Source organism: Bufo bufo, chromosome 5 (assembly GCF_905171765.1).
Source record: "Bufo bufo chromosome 5, aBufBuf1.1, whole genome shotgun sequence".
NCBI lineage: Eukaryota > Metazoa > Chordata > Amphibia > Anura > Bufonidae > Bufo > Bufo bufo.
This window is the reverse complement of record NC_053393.1, coordinates 273,275,080-273,302,896: the sequence shown is the minus strand read 5'-3', so window position 1 is coordinate 273,302,896 and position 27,817 is coordinate 273,275,080. Positions and strand designations below refer to the sequence as shown.

The following is a 27,817-nucleotide window of genomic DNA, read 5'->3' as shown; positions in this document are numbered from 1 at the left end:
TCTTGTGATAAAATCCATTCATGTTTAGTGTTTTATGTATAGTACATTCGCTAACAATGATGTTAGCATATGCCAGAGACTTTTGTAAGTCTTTAGCTGACACTCTAGGATTCTTCTTCACCTCATTGAGCAGTCTGTGCTGTGCTCTTGCAGTCATCTTTAAAGGACGGCCACTCCTAGGGATAGTAGCAGCAGTGCTGAACTTTCTCCATTTATAGCCAATTTGTCTTACGGTGGATTGATGAACAGCAAGGCTTTTGGAGATACTTTTATAACTCTTTCCAGCTTTATGCAAGTCAACAATTCTTAATCGTAGGTCTTCTGAGAGCTCTTTTGTGCGAGGCATCATTCACCTCAGGCAGTTCTTTTTGTGAAAAGCAAGTGTATCGGTAAGTCATGAGCCACCATTTAGCTCCATATAGTGACCAAAATGGTCACCAATGTGACTGAAAAACGGCAAATTGGAATAAGACTTTAGTCTTGTCTCCATTTCTGACTAGACCTGCCACCGTGCTGCAGTTGAATCTGCGGCGGAGCACGGTAACCGATAGTTCCTTGCCCTCAATCACAGGCCCCAGGCTTAATCTTTAGTAAATCCCAGCACAGGCGGGTGTGATGTGATCATGCCTGACTTTGATGAGACGCATTTGTGTGCATTTGGCTGCCTGCATCCCACCTCCCCAGGCCGTAGTGCAGAAGAGGTTGTGGCCTGCATCGTGAACGCCAGCTTTTTGGACACAGTTGGGACTTTTTTTTTTTTTTTAAACCACTTGGAGGATATTACTAGCGGGAAGGAGAGCACTGCAAGGGGCACTGTGGGACATTTGGGGGACATTTACTGTCAGAGGGGCACTGTGGGGGGCATTATTACTATTGGGGGTGGGCACTGTGGGGGACATTGCTAGTGGGAGTCACTGTGGGATACGTTGCTGTTGGGGGGCCTATATGGGGGAGATAATTTGCGGCATTTTTGGGGATAATCTAGAGGAATCTTTACTACTGGGGGCAGTATAAGGGGCATAACTGGTGGCACTGGGGACTTTTAATACTGAGGCACTATAGAGCATTACTGGGGGGATTTTTTTAATATGAGGGCACAATATGGGGCATTACTGGACACACTGGGGCATTATAACTATTTTTTGTACTGGGGCAGTATTACTAGGGGCACTATAAGAGACATTAATAATACTGGAGGCACAATAATGGCATTTTTACTGTGGGTAAAATAGGGGATATTAATGTTGGAGGCACTGTAGGGGCATTTTAGGGGACATTATTTCCCTAACTCCTCCACACCGTCACTGGTAGGAGCTTGATCCCGCCTCCCAGGGACAGGAAATAACAGCGGAAGCCAAATAAAAGACACCTATTCCAGTTGTTGTTTCCTGTCCCTCAGAATGGGTGGAAGACTTGCCTGTGCGCTGGCTGAAGATCTGGTACGCTCAGACTAAGATCCTTCCCCTTCTTGGGTGGGCTGAGCAGGGGACAGAGGCTCCAGGTGGAGCGTTGGCTGTCCTTCTCTTTCCCTAGGTGTAAGTCCCATGCTGGGCATCAAGGGCTGTACCTACCAACGAGTAGAGGGGATTGATGTCTTGCAGGAAGATTTCTGAGACACAGCAGTGCCCTTCCTCGTCCGGGTTCACGCCTCCGGCAGTGGATGATGTCATCGCGCATGTTGATTATGGCCATAGGGGGTGTGGCCTGGAGGAAGCAGAGTTCTTGGAGCCAGCGTGGGGGCGGAGCCAATAAGAGCGGGGTGCAAAGTTTAAAAAATGGCTCTACTATCCCATGAAGAGGCAGTTTTGGCTGCAAGGTATCCGGGATGTCCTCTGCTGATGCTGACACCTCACGCAGATGTGCTGATCCCTGCAAGACCCTCAGCCCGGTAAGAGACCTCCTCCGTTTTGCAACAGGGGTGCAGTAGGGGTTGATGGATGGTATTTCACTTATCCCAAGATCACCACCCGGATGCTGGTGTTGGTTCTTCCTTTGGGTCTAGTTCTAACCTAATGTATATACCCTTAGGTAAAAGAGGCTGGCCCTGCAAAGTCCACGGGTAGGGAATCTACAAAAAAGATTCCATGGCAAGTAAAAAGATCCCTAAGTTGGTGGACGGTGTAGAAACCTCTACAAACAGGGGTGCAGTGGCAGCCGAAGGATCAGATTTCGGTAACTGCCGACACAAGCAGCAAGGGCTGGGGTGCCCATGCGCTGCAGAAAATGCTACAGGGGACATGGAGTCCTCAGATGTCTTTAGCTTCCTCAAACCTGAGAGAATTGACAGCTGTCTTCAGAGCCTTCCTAAGCTTGAAACCAACTATCCAACACCACCATGTCAAGGTATTCTCGGCATATCTGAACAGTCAAGGAGGGAAGAGGAGAAAGTCCTTAGCGGCTGTCTCAAGGAGAAAATTTAAATGGGGAGAGGACAACCTGAAGTCCATCGGTTCACTTAAGAGGAGAAGAAGCAGATTTTCTGTTCCATTATTGCCATGACACCCGCTGCACCTGCGAGCTGTTGCCATGTTTGCCTATCGCTCCAGCGCTGTATCTGTCTTAAAAGCAGAGAAATTCAACTTTACTAAATTGTGAATTTTCAATATTTTTTTTATTTATTAATAAAGATTAAATATATTGACCCCAAATTTACCACTAACATGAAGTACAATATGTCATGAACAAACCTCAGAATCACTTGGATAAGTATAAAAGCGTTCCAAAGTTATTACCACATGAAGTGACTTTTGGTCAGGAAGGTGAAAACTGGCTCAGTCTGGAAGGGGCTAAAGTGCCAGTTAAAGATTACCTCCTCATGTCCCCAAAAACACAAAATTGCCCTAATACTTTTATTGGTTGCCTTTGCTACTGTAAATGCTGCTTTCTTCTGTGTGCCTGTGCTCCTCTCTTTCCCTTGCTACTGTCTAAGGGGAGCCTGAGTTGGGATTATCACATGATCATAATGCTGGAGCTGTTGTGATACTGCCAGACCAGATGTGACAGTGATTCAGATTCGCACCCTTTTGCTACTTGGCACTGGGGACTGCCTAGTTAATTTATTTATTAGCTTATCAGGTGTAAAACGTAACATTGCACTTTGTGGGGGAGCAGTCAAAAAAAAATAGAGAAAAATAAATTGCTCTCCAATCAAGGAACAATAAACAATGAAGGAATGGTGGCGGTTTAACTTTTTGGGGACAATGCAGATCCTCTTTAAATTCATGATTAACTGTATACATACTTGTTATATCTATTGAATAGTTTCATAATTCTGTCCGTCAGTTCTGTTGGTGAAGTGAATGCTGAAATGAACACACAGTGGGGGAGATTCATTAATCCTGTCTAATAACCTTGTCAAAATATCTTAAGCAGGCTAAGGCTTCGTTCACATCACCGTTCAGCATTTCCGTTCTCCTGCTCCGTTTAGGACAGATTCGGCACATAACTGAGCCGAACGGAAACTAAGGACCCCACAGACTATAATGGGGTCAGTTAGGTTTCCGCTCAATGGAAGATTTTTGAAGCAGAGACAAAAGTTCTGCATGCACTACGTTTTTCTCCGCTCCAAAATCTTCTGAGCGGAAACCTAACAGACCCGATTATAGTCTATGGGGTCCTTAGGTTCCATTCTGCTCAGTTATGTGCCAAATCCTTCCTTTTTGCATTCGCCTGTTCCTATAACGGAGCAGGAGAACGCAAAGGCTGAACGGTAATGTGAAGAAAGCCACCAAATTCATTACAGTGGATCACTGTGTTACAAATATTTGTATAACTCTACACCACCTATTGGTTGGCTTAGTTTGTAGTAATATATCTAGCCCTCACACTTGCCCTATCAAACTACAAGCCCTGCCTAGCAAAAACGGAATGGCCACCCCGATAGGGGCCATCCTGTGTCTGGAACCTCCTGATAGGCCCTATATGTCCCTGACAAGGGATAGATACCGCGACCTGAGAAGAGACCTAGTATGACTACAGTCGAACAGTAATGTCATTGGTCAATGCATGTATCAGAAAATAATAAAAGTCACAACATAGATCAATAATCGCACATAATACATATATGCTCCCAAATTAACCAGTGGCGTCCAAATCTGATCGCCAGTGGGGAAAAAAGGAGCACGTACCATATGTCCCAGGAATGCAAACTTTGTCCCGACGCATTTCTCTGAGCCATTCTCTGGGGTCAGTTCATCAGGGTACCACATATAACAGAAAAACTCCACAAATCAAACAATACAAAAATGATGGTAATAATATGTGTGTGAATCAGACTAAACTATTGTGATAATGGTAATTCTCAGCCAAAAAGAATAACTATTCCCACAAATATAATGCATCTGCATCACACACCCAATGTCCACAATGCTGATACTAAAAAGCCCCTTTTTAAAGAGGACCTTTCACTAGTTTAAAAACTAAACTAACTATATCAGTGGGCAGAGCGGTGCCCAGGGGTCCCCCTGCACTTACTAGTTACTAGTATGTCTGGGCGCCGCGGACAAGAATAGGACATGTTCTATCTTTTGCGGAACTGCGGACCGAAACCTGGAAGTTTGGGGCCTCGCTCCGCAAATGCAGAAGCGGAGAGCACATAGAGAATGGGTCCGCAATTGTTCCGTAAAATTGCCGAACGGGTGTGGACCCTTTTGCGGACGTGTGAATGGACACTTAGAGTTGTTGCGATACCAAATTTTTGATTAGATTTCGATACCATACAAAAGTATTGCGATATTCGATACCACGCGTAACAAAATAAACCAATAAAGCCGCAAGCATTCCGCATTTTAAAAATGGGTGAATCGCACAGTATTTATTTTAATTTTTTTCTGTCCCGACGTTCAACGCATAGATTTTATTTTATATTTTAATAGTTTGGACTTTTCAGACGTGGTCATATGTTTATTGTTTTATATTTTATATGTGAAATTGGGAAAGGGGGTGTGTTTTTTTTACTTTTTTTTAATTTAATAACAATTTCTCCCCCCCCCCCCCCCCCCTCCCTTTATGGACCAGGGATCTTCTAATCCCTTGTCCTATTTACCCTAATAGATCTCTACTGTCTCCCTGGCTGTAGCACTGCCCAATCGCAGTGCAGGGAGAAGTAACGCCCGCTAGAGAAGCTGATGTCTCCTCTCCATTGCTCCGATAGTAATTAGCATACGGAGCAGGAGACAGTAATGGGGCACAGCGGGCAAAGAACGGAACGGCGCCCAGAAATAATAGTAAGTGCTGGGACATCACTAGGCGCCACTCTGTGTAGCTTGCTACTTAAAGGGACACTGACAGGGCCAAAAAGCATATTAAGGTATATATATGACCGTACAGGTCTTATAAAGTGTATAACAATCATGTAAGTATCCCGCCTGTCCACCTTATAACTACAGTAATGTGAAGTTTTATAACCTGCTGGAATCGGGTTCAATCTGCCCAAGGGGCGGTGTTTCACCTCAGCTTGCGGTCAGCCAGCCTCGCTACAACTGCCGTTTGAAGCGCCGCCCAGCTCATCAATATTCACTTCGCTGGGCGGCTACTAGTGTCCCCGGCTATCTTCAGCGCATGCGCCCGGCACCCTCACTGGCCGGGATCGCATCGCGCCTGCGCACAGTCTCATTCTCAGAGGCAGCCTCTGAGAATGAGACTGTGCGCAGGCGCGATGCGATCCCGGCCAGTGAGGGTGCCGGGCGCATGCGCTGAAGATAGCCGGGGACACTAGTAGCCGCCCAGCGAAGTGAATATTGATGAGCTGGGCGGCGCTTCAAACGGCAGTTGTGGCGAGGCTGGCTGGGCGCAAGCTGAGGTGAAACACTGCCCCTTGGGCAGATTGAACCCGATTCCAGCAGGTTATAAAACTTCACATTACTGTAGTTATAAGGTGGACAGGCGGGATACTTACATGATTGTTATACACTTTATAAGACCTGTACGGTCATATATATACCTTAATATGCTTTTTGGCCCTGTCAGTGTCCCTTTAAAGTCCGAACCCATATAAAGTTGTCTTTAACACATAATACAGGAGGCAGGTGCCGGCAGCAGAATCACATACCCGGCACCCTACCTCTGTGTAGCTCTGCTACTTAAAGTCCGGACCCAGAAAAAGTCCTATCATTGGTGGCGCCCGTCCCTCTCTTCTCATTGGTGGCAGCAGCAGGAGCACAGGGGGGAGGGAGAGACTGCTTCCTTCTCCCCTGTGCTGCTGAGAGAACACAGTAGCGCAGCCCAGTATCGAAAAAATGGAAATCGTATCGATACCGGGACAAAAGTATCGATTGGGTATCGAAATTTTGATACCCGCAACAACCCTATTCAAGATCTCCACCTCTAATGCCTGTCCTAATTGTCTCTAACATGCAAAATGTCAGCACTCTGACATCACCATTATGTTTCAAAGTCATATGTCTGGAGAAAGGTTTTATCACGTTTTGTTTCTCACATCCCCCATGTGTTCCAAAATCATGTCTCTTAACCCCTTAAGGACACATGACGTACCTGTACGTCATGTGTTGTTCCGATCACTGCCGCCCGGCCGGCGGTGATCGGTACAAGGTGCCTGCTCAAATCATTGAGCAGGCACCTCGGCTAAATGCGCTGCCTTTGCAGCCCCCAGACAGGATGGGGTCACAGAGGGAGGGAGCCCCCCTCCTTACCCTTCCCCGTCTGCTCAGTTGTGGCCACAACTGAGCAGACGGGGAAGGTTCCCATGGCAACAGGACGCCTTCTCAGGCATCCTGCTGTCCATGGTGCTGAACAGATCTGTGTTAAAGGCATAGATCTGTTCAGACAGTGTAAGTAAAATACAGTACAATACACTATATAGTGTACTGTATTATACAGACATCAGACCCACTGGATCTTCAAGAACCAAGTGGGTCTGGGTCCAAATTTTTTTAAAAAAGGTGAAAAAAGTAAAGTTACAAAAAACACTTATCACTGAATAAAAAAATTAAAAAAATACACTACACATATTAGGTATCGCCGCGTCCGTAACGACCTGATCTATAAAACGGTCATGTTACTTTCCCCGCACTGTGAACAATAGAAACTATGAGGAAATTTAAATTTTGCCCACCTTACTTCCCAAAAAAGGTAATAAAAGTGATAAAAAAAAAGTCGCATGTACGCCAAAATAGAACCCTACCCAAGATAATCGCCCAAAAACTGAAAAAACTATGGCTCTTAGACTATGGAAACACTAAAACATGATTTTTTTTTTTTTTTTTTTTTTTTTTTTTTTTAAAAATGAAATCGTGTAAAACTTACATAAATATTTTTTTTTATACATATTAGGTATCGCCGCGTCCGTGACAACCTGCTCTATAAAAATACCACATGATCTAACCTGTCGGATGAATGTTGTAAATAACAAAAAAAAAACGGTGCCAAAACAGCTATTTGTTGTTACCTTGCCTCACAAAAAGTGTAATATAGAGTAGGGATCGACCGATATAGATTTTTTAGGGCCGATACCGATAATTTGTGAACTTTCAGGCCGATAGCCGATAATTGATACCGATATTCTGTGAAATTTCATTTTTGAAAAAAAAAAAACTACACACATCTGCTGAAAATGAATATTTTTATTGTTAATGTGTAATTTATTTTTTATTTTTTTTTGTAAATCTTTCTTTTTTATTTATACATAATATTTTGTTTATTTTTTACTAACTTTTAACCCCCTTAGGGACTAGAACCCTTGTCCTATTCACCCTGATAGATCTCTATCAGGGTGAATAGGATCTCACACTGTCCCTGCTGCTCTGTGCTTTGTGCACTCAGCAGCATGAAGCTTACCATGGCAGCCAGGGCTTCAATAGCGTCCTGGCTGCCATGGTAACTGATCGGAGCCCCAGGCTTACACTGCTGGGGCTCCGATCGGAGGAGGAGGGGAGAGGGGACCCTGTGGCCACTGCCACCAATGATTAAAACTGCGGGGGCTTGGGTGGGGGGCGCACTGCGCCACCAATGAACATAAGTCTCTCATTTATTCATATACAGGAGGCGGGAGCTGGCTGCAGAATCACATAGCCGGCTCCCGACCTCGCTTCTAAACTTCTAAGCCTTGTGACATCCCCCAAAAATAAAATCATTCCCAAATTGATCCAAACATGAAGTAGACATATGGGGAATGTAAAGTAATAACTATTTTTGTAGTTATTACTATGTATTATAAAAGTAGAGAAATTGAAACTTGAAAATTTGCCGTTTTTTTTTTTTTTTTTTGTAAATGGTATTTTTTTTATAAATAAAAATGAATTTTTTTTGCTTCATTTTACTAGTTTCATGAAGTACAATATGTGACGAAAAAACTATCTCAGAATGGCCTGGATAAGTCAAATTGTTTTAAAGTTATCACCACTTAAAGTGACACTGGTCAGATTTGCAGAAAATGGCCTGGTCCTTAAGGTGAAATAAGGCTGTGTCCCTAAGGCGTTAAATGCGCGGCATGTTTTGCCTACGTACATCAAATTGCACGTTCATTTGCAGAGATATATCACACCCTAGGTGCTGCAGTTAGCAAAAGAGCAGGTATACCCTATGTCCACCAGAATCACACAGGAGGACAAGTTACTTCAGAACACTAAGGTAAAGAGCTGCCTCCTCCTCCTCTTTGCTTGTTAGGGATTATGATCCTGAATACGGATTATAAGATCTTTAGCTGAATCTCTGTAGGAATAGAATCCATATTGAGACACCTCCTATCTGTTCTTAATGTCTCCTCATGGACTCCATTCCTACAGAGATTCAGCAGAAGATCTTATCTGTATTCATGATCATAATTCCTGACAAGCAGAGAGGAGGATGAGGCAGCTCTTTAGCTCGGTGTGCTGAAGTAACTTGTCTTCCTGTATGATTAGGACAGGTTCTGTGTGTACCAATAGGACGGCGGCCAATTTATTTATCCTGATTATTGCTCCCTAGACAAAACTAGCCATTATATCTAATGAAAGGTATTTGGGAATGTATTTATAATAAAGTAATATTTCAGTATTTTCCCGGAGAACCCCTTTAATGTGTGTGTGCCTTTTTAAAAACGTTTAACTAAATACATTTTTACTATTCTATTTTTCAGTAAAGGCTGGAGGTATGAGAATTGTACAAAAGCACCCACATACTCCTCATGGAGATAGTAAGGAGGATAAAAATCAAGAGGAGGAGAACTGGGAAAGCGGAACTGTGTAAGTGATGGCAAACTGCAGTTTTTTTTTTTTTTTTCCTTTTCTTCGCCCTATCACCTAGTTGATTACTTTGTAAATGAGCATCAGACATCAGGGCTTTTTCAGACCTCAGATTAGACATAAAATAAATGAAAGATCTTGCCTCTCCTGCTTTGGGCGGCACCGCCACTTGAAAGCTCCAATGCACTTCAAGTAGTCAGTGCACAGCTTGTATAACAGTGTAAATTTGGTGTGCCCTCAAAATAACTCAACACACAGCCATTAATGTCTAAACCGCTGACAACAAAAGTGAGTACACCCCTAAGTGAAAATGGCCAAATTTTGCCCATAGTGTCAATATTTTGTGTGGCCACCATTATTTTCCAGCACTGCCTTAACTCTTTTGGGCATAGAGGTCACTAGAGCTGCACAGGTTGCCACTGGAATCCTCTTCCATTCACTGTGCTGGTGGATGTTAGAGACCTTGAGCTCCTCCACCTTCTGTTTTGAGGATGCCCCACAGATGCTCAATAGGGTTTAGGTCTGGAGGCATCCTTGGCCAATGCAGCACCTTTTACACTCAGTTTCTTTAGCAAGGCAATGGTCGTCTTGGTGGTGTCTTTGAGGTCATCATCATGTTGGAATACTGCCCTGCGGCCCAGTCTCCGAAGGGAGGGGGATCATGCTCTGCTTCAGTATGTCACAGTACATGTTGGCATTCATGGTTCCCTCAATGAACTGTAACTCCCTGCAGCACTCATGCAGCCCCAAACCATGATGCTCCCACCACCATTCTTGAATGTAGGCAAGACACGCTTGTCTTTGTACTCCTCACCTGGTTGCTGCCACACACGCTTGACACCATCTGAACCAAATAGGTTTATCTTGGTCTCATTAGACCACAGGACATGGTTCCAGTAATCCATCTCCTCAGTCTGCTTGTCTTCAGCAAACTGCGGGCTTTCTTGTGCATCATCTTTAAAAGAGGCTTCCTTCTGGGACGACAGCGATGCAGACCAATTTGATGCAGTGTGTGCAGTATGGTCTGAGCACTTACACGATGATACCTACCCCTTTTAACCTCTGTAGCACTGTTGACACAGTTTCAGGGTGTTGGCAATCTTCTTATAGCCTAGGAGGCCATCTTTATGTACAGCAACAATTATTAAAATTATATATACAAATTTCAGATCCTCAGATTTCTTTGGCCATGAGGTGCCATGTTGAACTTCCAGTGACCTGTATGAGAGCAAGTTATTTTTGAGGGCACACCAATTTTACACTGTTATACAAGCTGTACTACTTTACTTTTTTTTTTTTTTTTTTTTTTAAGTGTCATATCAGATATCATGATAATAATCCCAATGTCCTGAAATTCTGGGGAATTGAGAAGGTAACATTAGGCCCAAGGGGAGGCAACCTAGATAAGAAACTTTTGCAAATAGAGGCTCGTTGGATTCGTAGATTGAACACTATGAGCTCGACAGGCCTGAATGAAGGATTTTAATTTTCAGCCTTCAAACAGGATAGAGAGTTTTTCTAATAGAAATACAGAAATGTAAGTATGTAATGGAAACAATGGATCTTAAAAAGCCATGGACCGTGCCATAATTGGAGGTATAGTAGTATTTACCAACTTACAGGCCAAAGATAGACTGGTGTATGATGAAACTGAAAAATGTTAATCCGTCCAAAATAATTTCAAATCCGTGCAACTGATACCAATTGGGATTTCACTGTATGCTTCCAGATTGGCCATTTGACCTTCACTGAATCTGAGAAAATATATAAAAATTAACTATAGATAAGATATATAAAAAATCCTTGGAGTTCATCTTTAAAATGTTTAATTAAATAAAAATAAGGAATATAAATTTAGGTTTGAAATCCATAATTACAATAGATGCCCTTTAATTCATACTGTAATAAAAATAAACTGATAAAAATTAAAATTAGAAATTATTAGTATAATTTTTCCTAAATTATGAAAAATTTATTTGAATATCGATTAATATATCTAAATTTCTGTCACATGATTTTTTTTTAAATCTATTTAAGAACTAATATATGGATCAAATTATGAACCTAGTAACCTAGTTTTATAGCTCATTACATTTGATAAAATATTTAATTTATGTCCAAAACAATCTCCTTTGAAAAATAGAAGGTAGTTTTTCTAAGTATATTTATTGGTATACATACAGAGAATTAACAATCCTGACCAAGTGGGAGACATGCAGAGAAACATTAATTGGTATACATACAGAGGGACAGCATTTTTGACTAAGTGGGAATACATGCGCAGTACATCTGAAAGGAATAAAATAGTCTAAGTCCTCCGACATGTGCTCTGATAACCTGGACGCGCGGACTGTGAAACTCTAAGGCTGGGTTCACACAGGTGAGATTTCCGCGCCGGTGCAATGCGTGAGGTGAACGCATTGCACCCGCACTGAATCCGGACCCATTCACTTCTATGGGGCTGTGCACATGAGCGGTGATTTTCACGCATCACTTGTGCGTTGCGTGAAAATCGCAGCATGCTCTATATTGTGCGTTTAGCACGCAACGCAGGCCCCATAAAAGTGAATGGGGCTGCCTGAAATTCACTGTCTATTCACTGTATTATTTTCCCTTACTACATGGTTATAAGGGAAAATAGCACTCTTTAATGTAGAAGGTCAATTGAGGGTTAAAAAAATAATAATTAACTCTTTCTTCAGGACCTGTCAAATGACCTGTGGTGACGTCACTGAGCTCATTACAAGGTCCAATCACATGGTCCCTCACCACGGTGATTGACCATGTGATGTGACGTCACCACAGGTCCTTTAGCCGGCAGCTCATGATTAAAGAAGTAAGAAGAGATTGGCAACTACGCGATCAAGAGGAGGTGAGTTAATTATTTATTTTTATTTTTTTAACCCTCCATTGACCTTGTACTAAGCATTCTGTATTAAAGAATGCTATTATTTTCCCTTATAACCATGTTATAGGGGAAAATAATTACATCTAGACAACCTTGAACCCAAACCTGAACTTCAGTGAAGAAGTTTGGGTCTGGGTACCACATTCAGTTTTTTATCACGCGCGTGCAAAACGCATTGCACCCGCACGATAAAAACTGATAGGGATCCTTATTTTAATAACTGAGGCATAGGCAGGGATGTATGGGGGATGTACTGCAGACGTCTTCTCCCACATCTAATAGCTAATAATACAGCAATAGTGCTGACAGAGCGTGTGTCATAAGCAGATATCTCAGGGAGAAGAAAGTAACTAACTTGAGTTTAGATAGTGTTATTACCTCAGCTAAATTAGAAAAGGTGGATATCTGGCAATGAGTATAAGCCAAATAAGCCGGTGATAGTGGGTATAGTGTGAAAATAACACATCTACTCTCCACAGCAACACACTGCTCTCTCTCATACATAACATATAGCTGTATCAGTTAAATAATACCAATGTCTCAGTATGGTTTTAATATCTCATATGGCTTTAGGTAAAAAATACTAATTTTAATGATCTAGACATAGAAGTGTTGATTTACTTTAAGTACAAGGCCACAAACAGAATTTTGTAGCTACTGCTACTTTGTGTAAATAAATATCTTCAGTGTTGTCCCATGAAAAGATATATTAAAATATTTACAAAAATGTGGGGGGGGGGGTACTTACTTTTGTGAGAATTGGGATACGTTTATCGTGGAAAACTGTACCATTGAATCGAAGCTTTAGTACCCTGTTGGACCACCTGTAGCCTGGATACAAAATAATAGATAGCTAGGCATGGAGCCATACAGGTTCCATATGGTTTCGTGCAGCACATTTGCCCACAGCTGTTAGAGCTGGGTTTGTAGATCATGCACACTCTTAGGCTGCAGCTGGTCCCATAAATACTTGATTGACAATAAATCTGGTAGCGCAGGCAAAGGAAGAGTGTAGTCTGGCAGAGACCCTTGCTTTGTGTGGGTGAGCATTATTCTGATGAAAAATGCCATTTGGAAGCCCTGCCATTAGAGGCAATGTGTAACCGCAGTATGTCCTGCAGATATTGCTCTGTTGATAGTGTCCCTAATATCATTGCTAGGGGTGACTGACTGTTGTATACAATGGCTCCCCAGATCATCTCACCAAAAGTTGGGGCAGTTTTTTGCTCCAGAGCAAAGGCAGGATTGAAGTGGTCGCCACAAGGCCTCCATTCTCAAACCCAACGGTTGTCGGATCCTAAACAGAGCCTGGATTTGTTGCTAAAGACTATAGTTCCAGTCTAGGTTTCTCATTCACGACACTACTGCAAACAAAGGAGACGGTGGCTGGCCGTCAATGGCAGGATGCTTAATGTGTGCCATGACACCACTTTCATCTGCTAAACCCCTGTAAATGGTCCCAGGAAACTAAGGGGTATATAATGAAGGTGCCACCTGTGTCTGAATGGTAGACAATGAAACTGTGGATACTGCCTGTGCTTGTCGACTGGATCAAACAATCCTCTCTACTGGTGGTCTGTGTTGGCTGTCTGGAGCCTATTCACCATATGTGTGTGTGCCCTCACTTAACCACTGCTCCTGACAGCTAGGTCAGAACAGCCTAGATGGCAGCCAGTTTTCCGAAACAACCATCCTGTTTTTCTCATTTCAATGATGTGTTCCCTCAGTCTGTCAGCTGGGCAAAATGTCTTCAAGGAGTTAAAGGAATGTCTAGCAGTCAACAATCTCTTACTAAAAAGTACACTACCCAAAAGTAGCCTCTGAATGCACTTCTACACCCTCTTGTGGCAAGACCCAGTGTCTAATCAGAGCACACCTGTAACTTATTTATGTAACTGCATGTTGAGTTTTGCAGCAATCCGACATTTCTATCTGGGTGTTTTTTTTTGTTTGTTAGTGAAATCATGTCATTTTAGTGGCTTGTCTGTCATCTAGACCTGGAAAATGATTTGCCTGCTTATAAATTGCTACAACAAAACAAGTGTAAATTCTCCAACATTTTGCTGCATATTCACATATGCCACATTTTACTGTGTTTTATTTTTCGTGCGTCTGCTGAATCTGTCCCTTGAATTCTAATAGGATCAGTAGGGTTCTGTAAAGCTGTCCAAAGAGTGGCAGCTAGAGACCAAGGCAGAGGGATGTGCCTCTCTTTGCGTTCCGATCAGAGTCCCTGCAGTGAAGTTGCAGGGCTCCAATTGGTTACCGGGGCTAACCTTTCAGACCTGTCATGGTAAGCTCACTGCTGCGCTGCGCACAAAGCTCTCTATTAGGGTGAATAGGACAAGGGATCTAAAGATTTAAAAAAATATTAAGTTTAAATCGCTTCCTTTCCCTATTTTACATATAAAAATATATTGACAATAAAAAAATAAACATATCAGGTATCGCCGCATCAGAAAATTAAAAAAGTTATGGATTTTGGAACGATAATACACAACAAAAAATGGGCTTGGTGGTTAAGGAGTCTAAAATATAGTCCTAATCCATTTTAAACATCATTTACACATCAGTGTTTAGGTCAGTGATTGCGTGCCAAAACCAGGATTGGACCCTCCACAGAGGGGAAAGATCTGAATCTGTTCTGTGTTTAGAGCCGCGCCTGGTTTTAGCTCACAATCACGGATAGAAATCACTGACCAAACACTGATGTGTGACTGAGGCTTTACTTGAACATACCTTTTTTCAATTTGTGCTATTTAGTAGATACTTTATTTAAACTGCTTATTTATATTTTCCTATTTTTTATATTTTTTTTCCCTTTGATCTTTTTAGACAACCTAAACCACCTCTGGTGATATCTGGTGCCATTACACGGGTAAGAGTATTTCCAGTTTGTATCTTGGGAGACATACAAATTTTGAACATATGGTAATGCTGTTATGTATTAGTGAAACATGAATTAATTGTACATGGTGGAGATTGCATTATGAAAAACTCCTAAAGCCACTATTTATTTATTTTTTTATTTTTTTTAAATCTTTATTACTATTTTTTTTTCAATTCTTACAAAATTTTCACCAAACATATTTACATGGGTTAATTACACAAGTTCGTTTTTACACAACCTCTTGTACCTACATCTCTGCCACAGCCTGGCAAATCTATGTTTTTTCTTCAGTCTGGTCAAGCAGAGCTCCTCACTGGCTATCGACATCCTTGTGCGGTTTTCCCATTCTCTAACCGTGTTGGCCTCACTCCCCCCCAGTGCCCAACTATACACTTCCTCGCTTGGAACAATAGTTTGGTTGCAATCTCCCTATGTTGAGACCCTTCCACACCATCCAGCACCCCCAGGATGCATTCCTCAAAGTGTCTAGGCACTATAAACTGGTGGTATTCCTCTATTTTCTCAATTATTTTTACCCAGTAATTTTGAATTTTTGTACATGACCATAATATATGTATATCGTCCGCCCCTATCTCTCCGCACTTTTGACAGGAAAAAACTTTAGTGCTATAGTACTTCATTAGCTTTTTAGGAGAGTAGTAGAGACGATATATTATATTGAATTGGATTATTCTATAAGATAAATTCCTTGAAACCTTAGTTTTTGCCTGTTTAACTGAGTCCCAAAAGTCTTCTCGTACAGGTTCCAAAGTACCCTGCCATTTATGAGCAAGATTATCAATTGCTCTTCTATTGTATTTTTGATGCGACAGCCATTGGTATATTCTTGAGATCATTTTCTTGCCAGGTCTTAACTCAATAATATTTTCCAAAGGCTGTGGCAGGGTACCTATTTGTGTGTCCCTCCCTATCATCTTATACAGTGCATGTTTTAGTTGTAGGTAGTAGAGTCCCAACCCTATATCTTTCAGTTCGTATTTCCCTTTTAAATCTTCATATGGTATTCTATCCCCTGCCTCCCATACCTGTCCCAATTTATATATCCCATTATCCCATATTTCCACCAGATCTTCTGCTCGATTAATTCTAACTCTGTGAGGCTAGTATTGTCCCATAGTATGGTGTCTACGTGTAACCCGGTTTGGGACCATAGTTCCTTTGCCGTCTTCCAGCTCTTGGCCTTTAAGAGGGTCAAGGGTCTGTATTTGCCTTCCTGTTGGGCAAGAATGCCCATTTCCATGACTTGAAAAATATTATATTTCTCCATTCTTTTGTTTATCCCTGCTATTAGGTTTTTGTTATTTTGCGAGTTACTCCATGTTATCATATTTTTTATAATCCCTGCCCTAAAGAAGAGCTCCAAGTCTGGAGTCCCTCTCCGGGATAGTCAGTATCTGTGCCTTTTTTATCCTCCTTTTTTTTTTTTTTTTTTTTTTTCCTCGCCATATTAAATCAGTCACTAAGCTAGCTATTATTTTAAAGTATCTTTTAGGAATTATCGCAGGTGTATTCCACAGGATGTAATTTAGGGAGGGCAGTACACACATCTTGACCAGCGAGATGCGTCCCGCCATCGACATGTGCAATCTTTTCCATATCCCTATTTTTTTTCTTTATTTCCTGAATTTTAGGGATCACATTTAGTCTAACATAATCATTGGGATCCGAAGTGATCTGGATTCCTAAATATTTTAACAGGTTCATTCATAATCTTGATTTCCAACTGGCCCGGTCTAAAGTTGTTCAAAGGGTCAATCAGAATGCATGCCGATTTGGACCAGTTTATACGGAGTCCTGCATGTCTACCAAATTGTTCGAATACCTGAAATATCCTGTTTAATGATCCATGTGAACCCACAAACAGCATAATGTCATCCGCGTACAAGGCAATTTTGTCCTCGTGGGTGCCATATCTGAACCCCACAATTCCCGGATCCTGTCTAATCATATCTGCAAGTGGTTCAATAGCTATAGCAAAGAGCAGAGGGGAAAGGGGACAACCCTGTCTGACCCCCCCCCCCCCCCCCCGCCGATCGCTACGCTGTCAGAATGTTCTCCATTTACAATTACCCTTGCCGAGATTTCTGTATACAACAGCTTTACCATGTCACAAAGCAGTCCCCAAATCCAATTTTTTTCATTGTGTTAAATAGAAAGGGCCATTCTATCGTGTCAAAAGCCTTTTGAGGCGTCAATAGTTACAATAAGCCGTTCTCTGCAGTCTGTGGGTTCAAACTGGGTGTTCACAAAATATCTCATAATAGTCTCTGTGGTAGTCCTGCCCAACATGAATCCCGCCTGATCCTCATGCACAAGCACCGAAATCACCTTCCTAAGTCTATTTGACAAGACCTTAGCTAGTATTTTATTATCTGTAGTAATCAGTGAAATGGGACGGTACGAATCCATCAGGGCCGGGTCCTTCCCTGGCTTTAGGATAAGTGTGATCAAGGCCTCCCGCATAGAATCTGGCAATTTCCCCACCTGCTTAGCGGACTCCCAAACTATAAGCAGTTTCGGAATTAATATTTCTTTATATTGAGCATACACCTCAAACGGGATGCAGTCTATGCCGGGAGCCTTGTTCTTTACTATCCCATTTAACATTTCATACACTTCTAGAAGGGTTAAGGGAGTTTCCAGAGACCTACATTGGTCAATTGTTAACCTCGGGATAGTAATTTGATCCAAGAACTGTTGTATTTGCTCTGAGTTTTTTTTAAGCTTACTTCTGTAGATATCAGCGAAATATTTTTGGAGAAGCTCTATTTTAGCCACTTTGTTAAACACCATGTTAAACAGTACTTTTTTGAAAGTACATTGAGTCAGATTACAATGCCAGAAAAGTTGCATATTTACACCATTATTTTTGTTTTTGGGAGTTAGCCACCTGGCACTAGCTATTAGGTGCTGGTAGCTGCCTCTCTGCCGTCGGGAAAGAAGCAAGATATCTTGCGAGATCTGCAGCGAGGTCTTGAGAATGCAAGTACTCTCCTGGAGGAGGAGACAGTTGCTCTGCAGAGGCATCAGTGTCTAGGAAGTCATCCCCACAGGAGACCCAAAAAGATTAAGGGAGCCATCCCCATCATCTTTCTCGGATGAGAAACTTGTATGTAAAACAAAAATGCGTTCCGTTCCCTTGCGTTCTCATACCGGAGAGCATACCGCAGTATGCTGCGGTTTGCTTTCCATCATGGGATTCGGAGCAAGTTGGAGAAATTCAATGGAGTTCATGACTGATTGGTCTTTGCTGTGTTACAGATAATACAACCGGATCTGTTCATAATGGATGCAGATGGTTGTATTATCAGTAGTGAAGCGTTTTTGCTCAACCCTGCTGGACACTTCTAGTAGCCTAAGCTGGACACTTCTACAAAGGGCTTGATTTTGTTTATTGTATCTTAGCTTCTTCCACGGAAGCTGAAGTCTCTAACCATAGTTATTTGGCTAAATAGGTGGATACCTTAGGGGCCCCTATACTATACAGTTGTTGGCAGATCATTTGGAGTAGAGTGGCCCAATCCTCCACCTTTTATGGCTTACAGGGAATCCCAGTACAAATTACTCATGCACTGGTATCACACTCCATCTTTATTATACACCCTTAAAGGGGTTGTCCGAGTTATGAAAAAAAAATAAAAAATATAGCACTGAAAATCTGATGGGCAGCAATATATACCGTATTTTTCGCCCTATAAGACGCATCGGCCCATAAGACGCACCTAGGTTTTTGGGGAGGAAAATAAGAAAAAATATATTTTTAACCAAAAGGTGTGCTTTTGGTGGGTTTGGAACTAATGGAGGTCTGTGGATGACTGACACTGTTATGGGGGGGGGATCTGTGGATGACGGACACTGTTATGGGGGGGGATCTGTGGATGACGGACACTGTTATGGGGGGGGATCTGGATGACGGACACTGTTATGGGGGGGATCTGTGGATGACGGACACTGTTATGGGGGGGATCTGTGGATGACGGACACTGTTATGGGGGGGGATCTGTGGATGACGGACACTGTTATGGGGGGGGATCTGTGGATGACGGACACTGTTATGGGGGGGATCTGTGGATGACGGACACTGTTATGGGGGGGGGGATCTGTGGATGACGGACACTGTTATGGGGGGGGGGATCTGTGGATGACTGACACTGTTATGGGGGGGATCTGTGGATGATGGACACTTATGGGGGGGATCTGTGGATGATGGACACTGTTATGGGGGGGATCTGTGGATGATGGACACTGTTATGGGGGGGATCTGTGGATGATGGACACTGTTACGGGGGGGATCTGTGGATGATGGACACTGTTACGGGGGGGGGGGGATCTGTGACGGACACTGTTACAGGGGGGGATCTGTGGCTGGCACTCTTACGGGGGGGGGGGGGATCTGTGGCTGGCACTGTTATATATGTGCCATCCACAGACCCCCCCCCCCCCCCCCCCCCCCCCCCCCCCACCCCATAACAGTGTCTCCTGTGTCCAGAATTGTCATTGCTGCAGATACCCAGTGTGTGCAGCTGAAGGGGTTAAGAATCTTAGAAGAGAGAACAGACGGCAGTGAAGGGGGCTACAGTGACGTCTCGTTTACAGGCTTGTAAACAACCTTTATCAGAGCAGGGAGAGAAGCTGACATCATAGGTCATGTGACCCTCAGTGATATTTGAGAAACCAGGCACTGCATATAGTGAGTTAATTGGAAAGCTGTTACATTTGCCCAGTTAGGAACATAGAACAAAATAATAACTCTGACAACCCCTTTCATCTTGCTGTGCCCTCTGAGTGCTGGCAGTGTCTTGGGTCCCCTGGCACCTTTTTACACATCTTTTGGAAGTGTCCAACATAACTGGATCCTGCGGATTGGTGCAATCTGTGGCCTCCTCCCTCTTTTCAGCTACTGTCCCATTGGACCCTAAATTATACCTATTGAATTTACTACAGTGAGTCTAGGGTAATGCTCCTCCAGACTATTCTTGTACTTATGCACAGCCGCAGATTCACAGATAGCGAAATCTTGGAAACGGACGTCCTATGCCCACCTACTAAGTCCATGCTGCTTTCTAGAATGTGTGAGGTCCGCTCGCTGGAGTCTTTAACTGCTTCTTTGCACAACTTGGTAGAGGTGTTTCTACATATCTGGGCAGCATGGGATTTACCATATTTTCCGCCCCATAAGACGCACCCCCCCCCCCCCCCCCCAAACTGTAGGGGAAATGCCCCTGCGTCTTATGGGGCTAATACTGATGAGCGCTCATTAGTACCGGACCAGGAAGCGGTGAAGGCTCTGTACTCGCTGCTTCCTGGTCCTCGGCTGTCGGCTGTGCAGTGGCTGCGCACCGCGTGAGGGCGCTTTGTGACCTCGCGCTGTGTGCGCCAGTTCACAGTACAGCCGACAGCAGGAGGAAGAGGATCACGCTGGAGGAAAGGAGCGTCATCGTCCAGGAGCTGGAAAGGTAAATGGTTCATTTATTTTGTGATCTGAGGCTGGGGGCTGTGTGTGTGTATGTGTGTGTGTATATATATCTATATCTGGGGGCTGATTAGAGTCATGGGGGTCTGATCTGAGGTCTTATTGGGGTCCTATTAATATTGGGGGTCTGATTGGTGGTCTGACCTGAGGTGTAATGAAAAAATATTTTTTTCTTATGGTCTTACTCTAAAACCTAGGTGCGTCTTATGGGCCTGTGCAAATTATAGCTACAGTATTTTGGTTAACATCCAATATCTGATGGCAGAAACAAATTCCCTCCCTTCCCTTAAGTTCGTTTTATGTTTCTTTTCTCACCCCTTACCCTTTTACCTTGACTTGTCTTTTTCTGTTTGTGTTGCCTGCTGTTGTGTTATCGTGTTATAAAGGTTTGGTAATGACAGTTGATTAGAGTGGATCTGATCTCCATAATTCTGACTGTTTATGATGCTCCTGGTCCTTGCTGGGCTGGAGTCCTGACACGGGATATCTGCTCCTTATATTACTGTCTATTAGTGACCAGCCTATTTTTCCCCTCATCCATGACAGCACCCATGCGTAATGGATCTCCCATCCAGGACAGGAAACCTGAGGATATAAAAAGTTCACACCCCCACCACACCTCAGTTCAGGTTTCCTGTCCTCCTTCAGAGATGGGTTTGCCAGGACCTCCTATCCGAAGTTCACACAAAGATGGCTGTGGAGCGTCCAGGTTTTTCGTCCTTGGGTGACCTTTCCTATGGCAGCGTAAGACTCTTTGGGGAGCCGCTTGTCGAACCTGCTGTTCCTCCATCTCTCCTCCCAGTTTCCCCCATGTTTGGAGCTGCTGTGGCCTTGCCAGGTAGTTTCTTTTGATCACAGCGTCAAGGGTTTTCAAAGATGGCCGTGGTATCCGCGCGCTGGGCGTGGGCATGCGCAGTAGGAATGTCGGAGCGGTGGCGCCATGGCAGCTCAAGCCCACGCTGGATCAAATAGGGGACACATATGGCTGGGACCTACGGTAGCAGGGGAGAGTGCCTGGCGCGCAGTATATAAATGGGTACAGTAGCCAGTGAACCTTATTGCAGACAGTGCTGTGCAGAATTCCTCCTTCTGAAATGTCTGAAACAGGAGTTGCGGTTAGCGCTGACCCTATTGAGTCCTCTAGACCATCAAGCCCGGTACTTTGTCCTGAGGAGTGGGGGACAGCTACCAAGAGGGTGAGATTATTCATTTATTTCTCTTGTATTGCTGATTTGGATTCTTTTTGGTTATTTATTATAGGTGCCTAGAATTCCTAAAAAAAAAAAAACCTTAAACCCCTAAAACAGCTCTTTCCTCAATCTGCATGTGGCTCTAGACAGAATGTGGATTCTGATTCAGATGAAGATAAATGGAATTTTTATGCATCCACTGAAGATACAGAGCCACTATTAAAAGAAGTAAGAGTGACAATGCAATTGCAGGATATTAAGCAGCAGAAATTCATTGCCGACCAGGTTTTTGAAGGATTAGCACCTAAAAAGCATAGTATTTCCTGTTCATACAAATATGGGGGCCCTAATTAAAAAAGAATGGAGGAATCCAGATCGTAATTTTTTTTGTTCCTAATACAATTAAAAGAAAATATCCTTTTGATGAACAAGTATCTTCAGTCTGGCATAAAGCACCCAATGTAGATGCCCCGGTGGCAAAAATTGGAAAAAGATCAGCACTTCCATTTGATGACTTAGAGGTTCTTAGTGATCCTTTAAATAAGAAAGCAGACGTCTAGCTTTGAAAAAGCCTGGGAATCTGCTTCTACTAGTTTTAGGCCTAGTATTGCTGCTTCCTGGGTATCTAGGTCTTTAAAGCTCTGGTTAGGACAATTGCAGTCACATATTAAAAGATGAAACCCCTGGGGGCATGGCTTGTGAGTGCATGGAGTAAGACGCACGTTTCACTGCTCCTGCTAAAATCCTGCTCATTTACAGTGAAAGCACACTCAAACTGCCTGAAACTACTTTACCTAAGGAGAGGAAGGTGTCCGGTGATTGCGGTGACAAAATCGGAGCCTGAAAATGCCGAGGAAATCGTCCAAACTGGCGAAACAAGACCGCATGGAGAAAATCCAAGATGGCGCCGGAAGTGGAGAGGGGTCGGCGCGGCAGGAGACGGTGAGCCAGAGCGCGGCTGCTAAACTCAGTAAATATGCCAGATTGGACGGTGGAGTGGGCGAGTCGGCCAGTGATAAAGGGACTGATATACCTACCTCCTCTGACCAGGAGGACGGATCCATGGACGGTGATGACCCGGTTTTTTCCGGTCAGCCGGTGCCCAATTCTGCGGTCCCTGAAATAGTTCCAGCAGACCTGCGGGCTGATTCTATAAGGGAGCCCACACTGAAAGATATAATGGTGGCAGTGGCAAGCTGCAACAGTACCCTCAAAGTGCTTGCAGTACAAGTTGGCAGCCTGAGATCAGATGTGTCCATAATCAGGCACGACCTGCACAAGATTTCTGAGCGTACTTCAGATTTGGAAAAGAGGGTGTCCTCACTGGAAGATGTTATTCAGCCCTTGCAAATGGCGTCAAAAATGAATGGGAAAGATATAGCTGCCTTATACGCCAAAGCGGATGATTTAGAGAACAGATCGCGGAGGAATAATTTGCGAATTGTTGGAATGCCAGAAAAAACAGAAGGGACCAATGCTACAGAGTTTGTGGAGAAATGGCTGCACCAGTTATTCCATGAGAAGGGCCTATCTTCCCTGTACGCGGTTGAGCGGGCGCACAGAGTCCCGTCGCAGCCGCTCCCGACAGGCAGGCCTCCTCACCCCATACTGGCGAAGATTTTACACTTTAAAGATCGGGACACTATCCTACGCCAGTCAAGGGACAATGATGAGATGGTCATGAATGGGGTCAGAGTGTCCGTTTATCCGGACTATTCCAATGAGGTACAGCGGAGGAGGAGCAGATTTATAGATATAAAGAAAAGGCTCAGAGTACTACAAGTTCCGTACGCCATGTTGTTCCCGGCTAGATTGCGAGTGGTGGCATTGGGATCCACCAGATTTTTTGAGGACCCTGACGAAGCGACACAGTGGCTGGACGTCCACGAGAGGCAATTGAGAAGTGGGGCCCTGGACACTTGAAGGAAACAGTTTGCAGTTTGTGCTCACTTTATATATGCATAGGATTGCACCCTAACGTCACTTTAACGTTATACCTGTTATAAAGTGTATTGAGTGTTGCTACCACATGGTAGATCCTGATGCAGGAGTAGGAAGTTGGGACAAGTAATGTATTTCCCAGTTGTGGAGAGGATTCTCTACCTGAGGGAGAGTGTTGGAATCAGAAATGATTTTTGTTCAGCATTGGGCATGGTGCTTGCAGATTGCCCTGCGTTAGAGTTGGATGTTTGGGAGGGGGGGGGTTGGGGTTACTGTTCAAAGTAGTCTGATCACTGGGGAGGGGGAGGGACGGGGGGGAGGGGGACGGGTCAGAGATGGGTGAGGGGCGTGAATTATGTGAGAGTGACTTTAGTATGGAGTGTGAGATTCAAACATGATGTAATCTTTCATCATGACACAGGTGATTAAAGTGTTGAGCTGGAATGTGAGGGGAATGGCTGATGCACGAAAAAGACAATGTATATTTCAATATTTGGGTCGATTTCAGCCGGCTATCTGCTGCTTACAGGAAACGCATTTGTCCAATGATAATGTGCAGTGGCTGAACAAGAACTGGGTAGGTCATGTGGTACATGCAATCCATTCCTCTCACTCCAGGGGCGTAAGTATGATTGTGCATAAAAGTATAAGGTATGAACATCTGAAGCAATGTGTGGATGCTGAGGGCAGGTATGTGTGTGTAGTGTGCAAGATTGATGGGATCCAGGTGGTGTTGGTGTCAGTGTATGTGCCTCCACCTTTTGCTTCCCCTTTAATAAGGGATATTATGACTTTTGTGGCGGACTTCCCTGGACTGCCGTGGCTGCTAGTGGGGGACTACAATTGTACATTGAATGACTCCATAGATAGGTGTCGGGTAGAAGGTGCCAGTGGATCACCGGGGAGTGTGGCTCTAAAGAATATTATGAGGGAAACTGGCTTACTTGATGTTTTGGAGGCTGCGCAACCCGGATAAGCGGGTGTTTTCATGTAGATCTGCTACGCATCATTCATTATCACGCATAGATCTGGCTTTGGTTAATGATGTTATGCTACCACTGATAAGAGATGTTATTTATCATCCTCGGTCGCTGTCTGACCATTCCCTGGTGCAGGTTGATTTGTGCCTGGGCGTGCTTAGGCAGGGACCGAGGCTGTGGAAATGTAACCCGCATTGGCTGAACGTACTTGGTGATCTGTCTGAGATTACTCGGGAGGTCAGGGAGTACTTTTCTATTAATGGAGGGACGGCTTCAATTCACGGAGTATGGGATGCCATGAAAGCGTTTCTGAGAGGGGTACTGATCAAAGAAATAAGTAAGCATAAATCTAAATCCAGAGAGGCGGATGTTAAAGCTCATGTACAAGTGACTGAGGCTGAAAGGGAGTTTGGTAGAATCCCCACCATGGCTAATAGTGAGGCGCTGGAGGTAGCTCAGGAACAACTGAGGTGTCACCTACTACAGGCTGCAGATAGGAAGCATAGTTTCTATCGCCAAAGATCCTTTGAGGAGGGAGAGAAAGTTGGGCATTTGCTCTCAGTGGTTTCTCAGGCACAGAGGGGTTCTTCTTGTATACAAGAGCTAATGGATGGTAATGGGAATAGTAGCCAGGATACAAAAGGGATATTAGATATTCTAAAAGGGTTTTATGTCTCTCTCTATGCTTCCAAGGAGTCTAGCTCGGAGGAGGCCTTGTCCGCATTTCTGTCTGAGGCTCAGCTATCAGTGTTATCTGAGGAGGATAGGGAGAGACTGGAAGAGCCGATCACGCTGGAGGAGTTGGAGGTAGCTCTTGGGGGGGATGGCGAATGGTAAGGCGCCGGGGGCAGACGGTATACCAGTGGAGGCATATAAAAAAATTGCAAGGGATACTTCTTCCTGAATTACTTAAGGTTCTTGAATATTCTCTGGAGACGGGTTCGCTACCACATTCTATGCAGGAGGCTATCATAGTAGTTATTCCTAAGCCTGGGAAAGATCCCAAAGTTCCTGATTCTTATAGACCAATTTCGCTACTAACAGCAGATGTGAAGCTCCTGGCAAAGGTGTTGGCAAACAGGCTGTCCAGGGTAATACTTACTATAGTGCACCCGGATCAAACTGGCTTTATGCCTGGGAAATCGACTGCTATAAATATCCGCAGAGTATATGCTAGTCTGAATATTCCAGCAGATAATGGAGGAGATAGGGCCTTACTTGCGTTAGACGCCGCCAAGGCGTTCGACAGTGTTGAATGGAACTACCTATGGGAAACATTGAGAGTCATGGGCTTTGGTACTCGATTTATTCAGTGGGTGAAAGTGTTGTATTCAAGCCCAAAAGCACGGATCAGAGCTAATGGGGGGCTGTCAGATAGCTTCTCTTTGGCCAGAGGCACCAGACAGGGGTGCCCATTGTCACCCTTGTTGTTTGCGTTAGCAATTGAACCACTTGCAGCCCTTATCCGCCTGTCACCTCATATTGTGGGGTTTAGATATGGTGAGACGCAAAATAAAGTGGCAATGTATGCTGATGACACTATGTTATTTCTGGGTGACACTGGGGGCTCTTTGGATGCGGCCATGGCTTTGATAGATAAATTTGGTGGCTTCTCTGGGCTTCGGATAAATTGGCAGAAGTCTGCCTTGATGCCGGTAGATGGACAGGCACTCTCTGGTGTGCAGGCAGATAGTTTGATTCCCTGGGTGGGCAAGTTTAAATATCTGGGGCTATATATAACACCTAGACTGCTAGATTTTGAAGAGCTTAATTTAACTCCTTTGCTAAATACCTTCAGGCTTAAGGCAAGGACATGGGGTAGACTCTTTGTCAGTAGTGGGCAGAGTGAATCTCCTAAAAATGGTAATGATGCCTCAGTTACTATACATATTGAATAATGCACCTGTATGGATCCCAGTGGAGAGATTTAGGAAAATACATTCGATATTTAGAGATCTTATCTGGAAATATGGTCAAGCTAGGATTAAGCTGGAGACGCTGCAATATCCCAAGGCTGAAGGTGGCTTAGCTGTCCCTAACGCCTGGATTTATTTCTTAGCCTCTCAGTGTCAACATTTCAAGGGTTGGATGGAATTTCAGCTACCAGATGTGACGGGGAAGATACTGCAACACTGGTTGGGTAGTAGGGATCTTATGGGTATTCTGGAAGGTGCAGGGATGCATGGGGGGAGAGAGAAAGTGACGCTTATAGAGCTTATGAAAAAAGTGTGGGCAAAGGTGAAATTGATTAGGAGAGCTTTCCCCAATATGGAACAATAACTTGATGCCAGAATTCATTTCTCTATCAGGAGTCCGAAATTGGGAATCCCATGGAGTAATGAGGATAGGTCAATTGATTGAGACTAGTGTATTTAAATCATTTCAAGGTCTACAGCAGGAATTCAACATTCCCAAAGTGTGGTTCTATCAATATCTGCAACTGAGACACGCCTATGAGGTCACGATAAGGAAGGGATGCATTATTGCAAAAATGGATGTGGTCCATAAACTGGTTCTCCCAGCTGGAGGAAAGAGAGGTTTGATATCACAGGTGTATACTCTGCTTTTAGACAAATTTCTGATAGAATTCCCCCTTACTAGGATGAGAAAATGGGAAAAGGATCTGGGGGACATCCCTAAGGAACAGTGGGAAGATATATTGGAGGCAATTCCGAGAGTGTCTGTAAGTGAACAGGGCAAGTTGTCACAACTGTTTATCATCCACAGAGTTTACAAAACTCCAGTGTTTTTACGGAAAATTGGGATTAGAACTGATGACAATTGTCCAAAATGTATGGCGGAAGGTGCAGATCTATTTCATATGCTTTGGTCTTGTCCAGTGCTAAGTAGATATTGGGACGAGGTGTTGACTTTGATTAATCGTAACCTGGAGTTGAGGGTGCAGAAGGACCCCAAGATATGTGTGCTGGGATATGTGAAGGAGATTGGTGGGGGAGAGGCGGTCAAGGTGGCAGTTGGGAGACTACTGTATGTAGCCAGGAAATTGATTGCCTTTAGGTGGATCCAGGGGAGTCCGCCAACTGTGGATGAATTTGTGAGAAAGGTGCATGATATGTTAACATTAGAGAACGGAGTGTTTGTTAGGAGGGGATGTCCTTTGAAGTTTGAAAAGTTGTGGAATGAATGGTTGTCTCACACTCATGCTGTAATATAAAAGGTCTTGGAAATTCATGCTCTGATCTGGGGGGGGGGGGGGGGGTTGGCAGTTGGGGGA

At 43.8% G+C, this 27,817-nt stretch overlaps 1 protein-coding gene across 1 annotated transcript in view; it reads left to right on the top strand.

The window, feature by feature from the left end:
* LOC121001647 (death associated protein) overlaps positions 1 to 27,817 on the top strand; it is a 77,578-nt gene that overhangs the window by 36,712 nt on the left and 13,049 nt on the right. The window contains exons 2-3 of the mRNA XM_040432820.1: positions 9,074 to 9,179; positions 14,923 to 14,965. Of these exons, the coding sequence (XP_040288754.1) occupies positions 9,074 to 9,179; positions 14,923 to 14,965 (149 nt within the window). The remainder of the gene's footprint in view (positions 1 to 9,073; positions 9,180 to 14,922; positions 14,966 to 27,817) is intronic.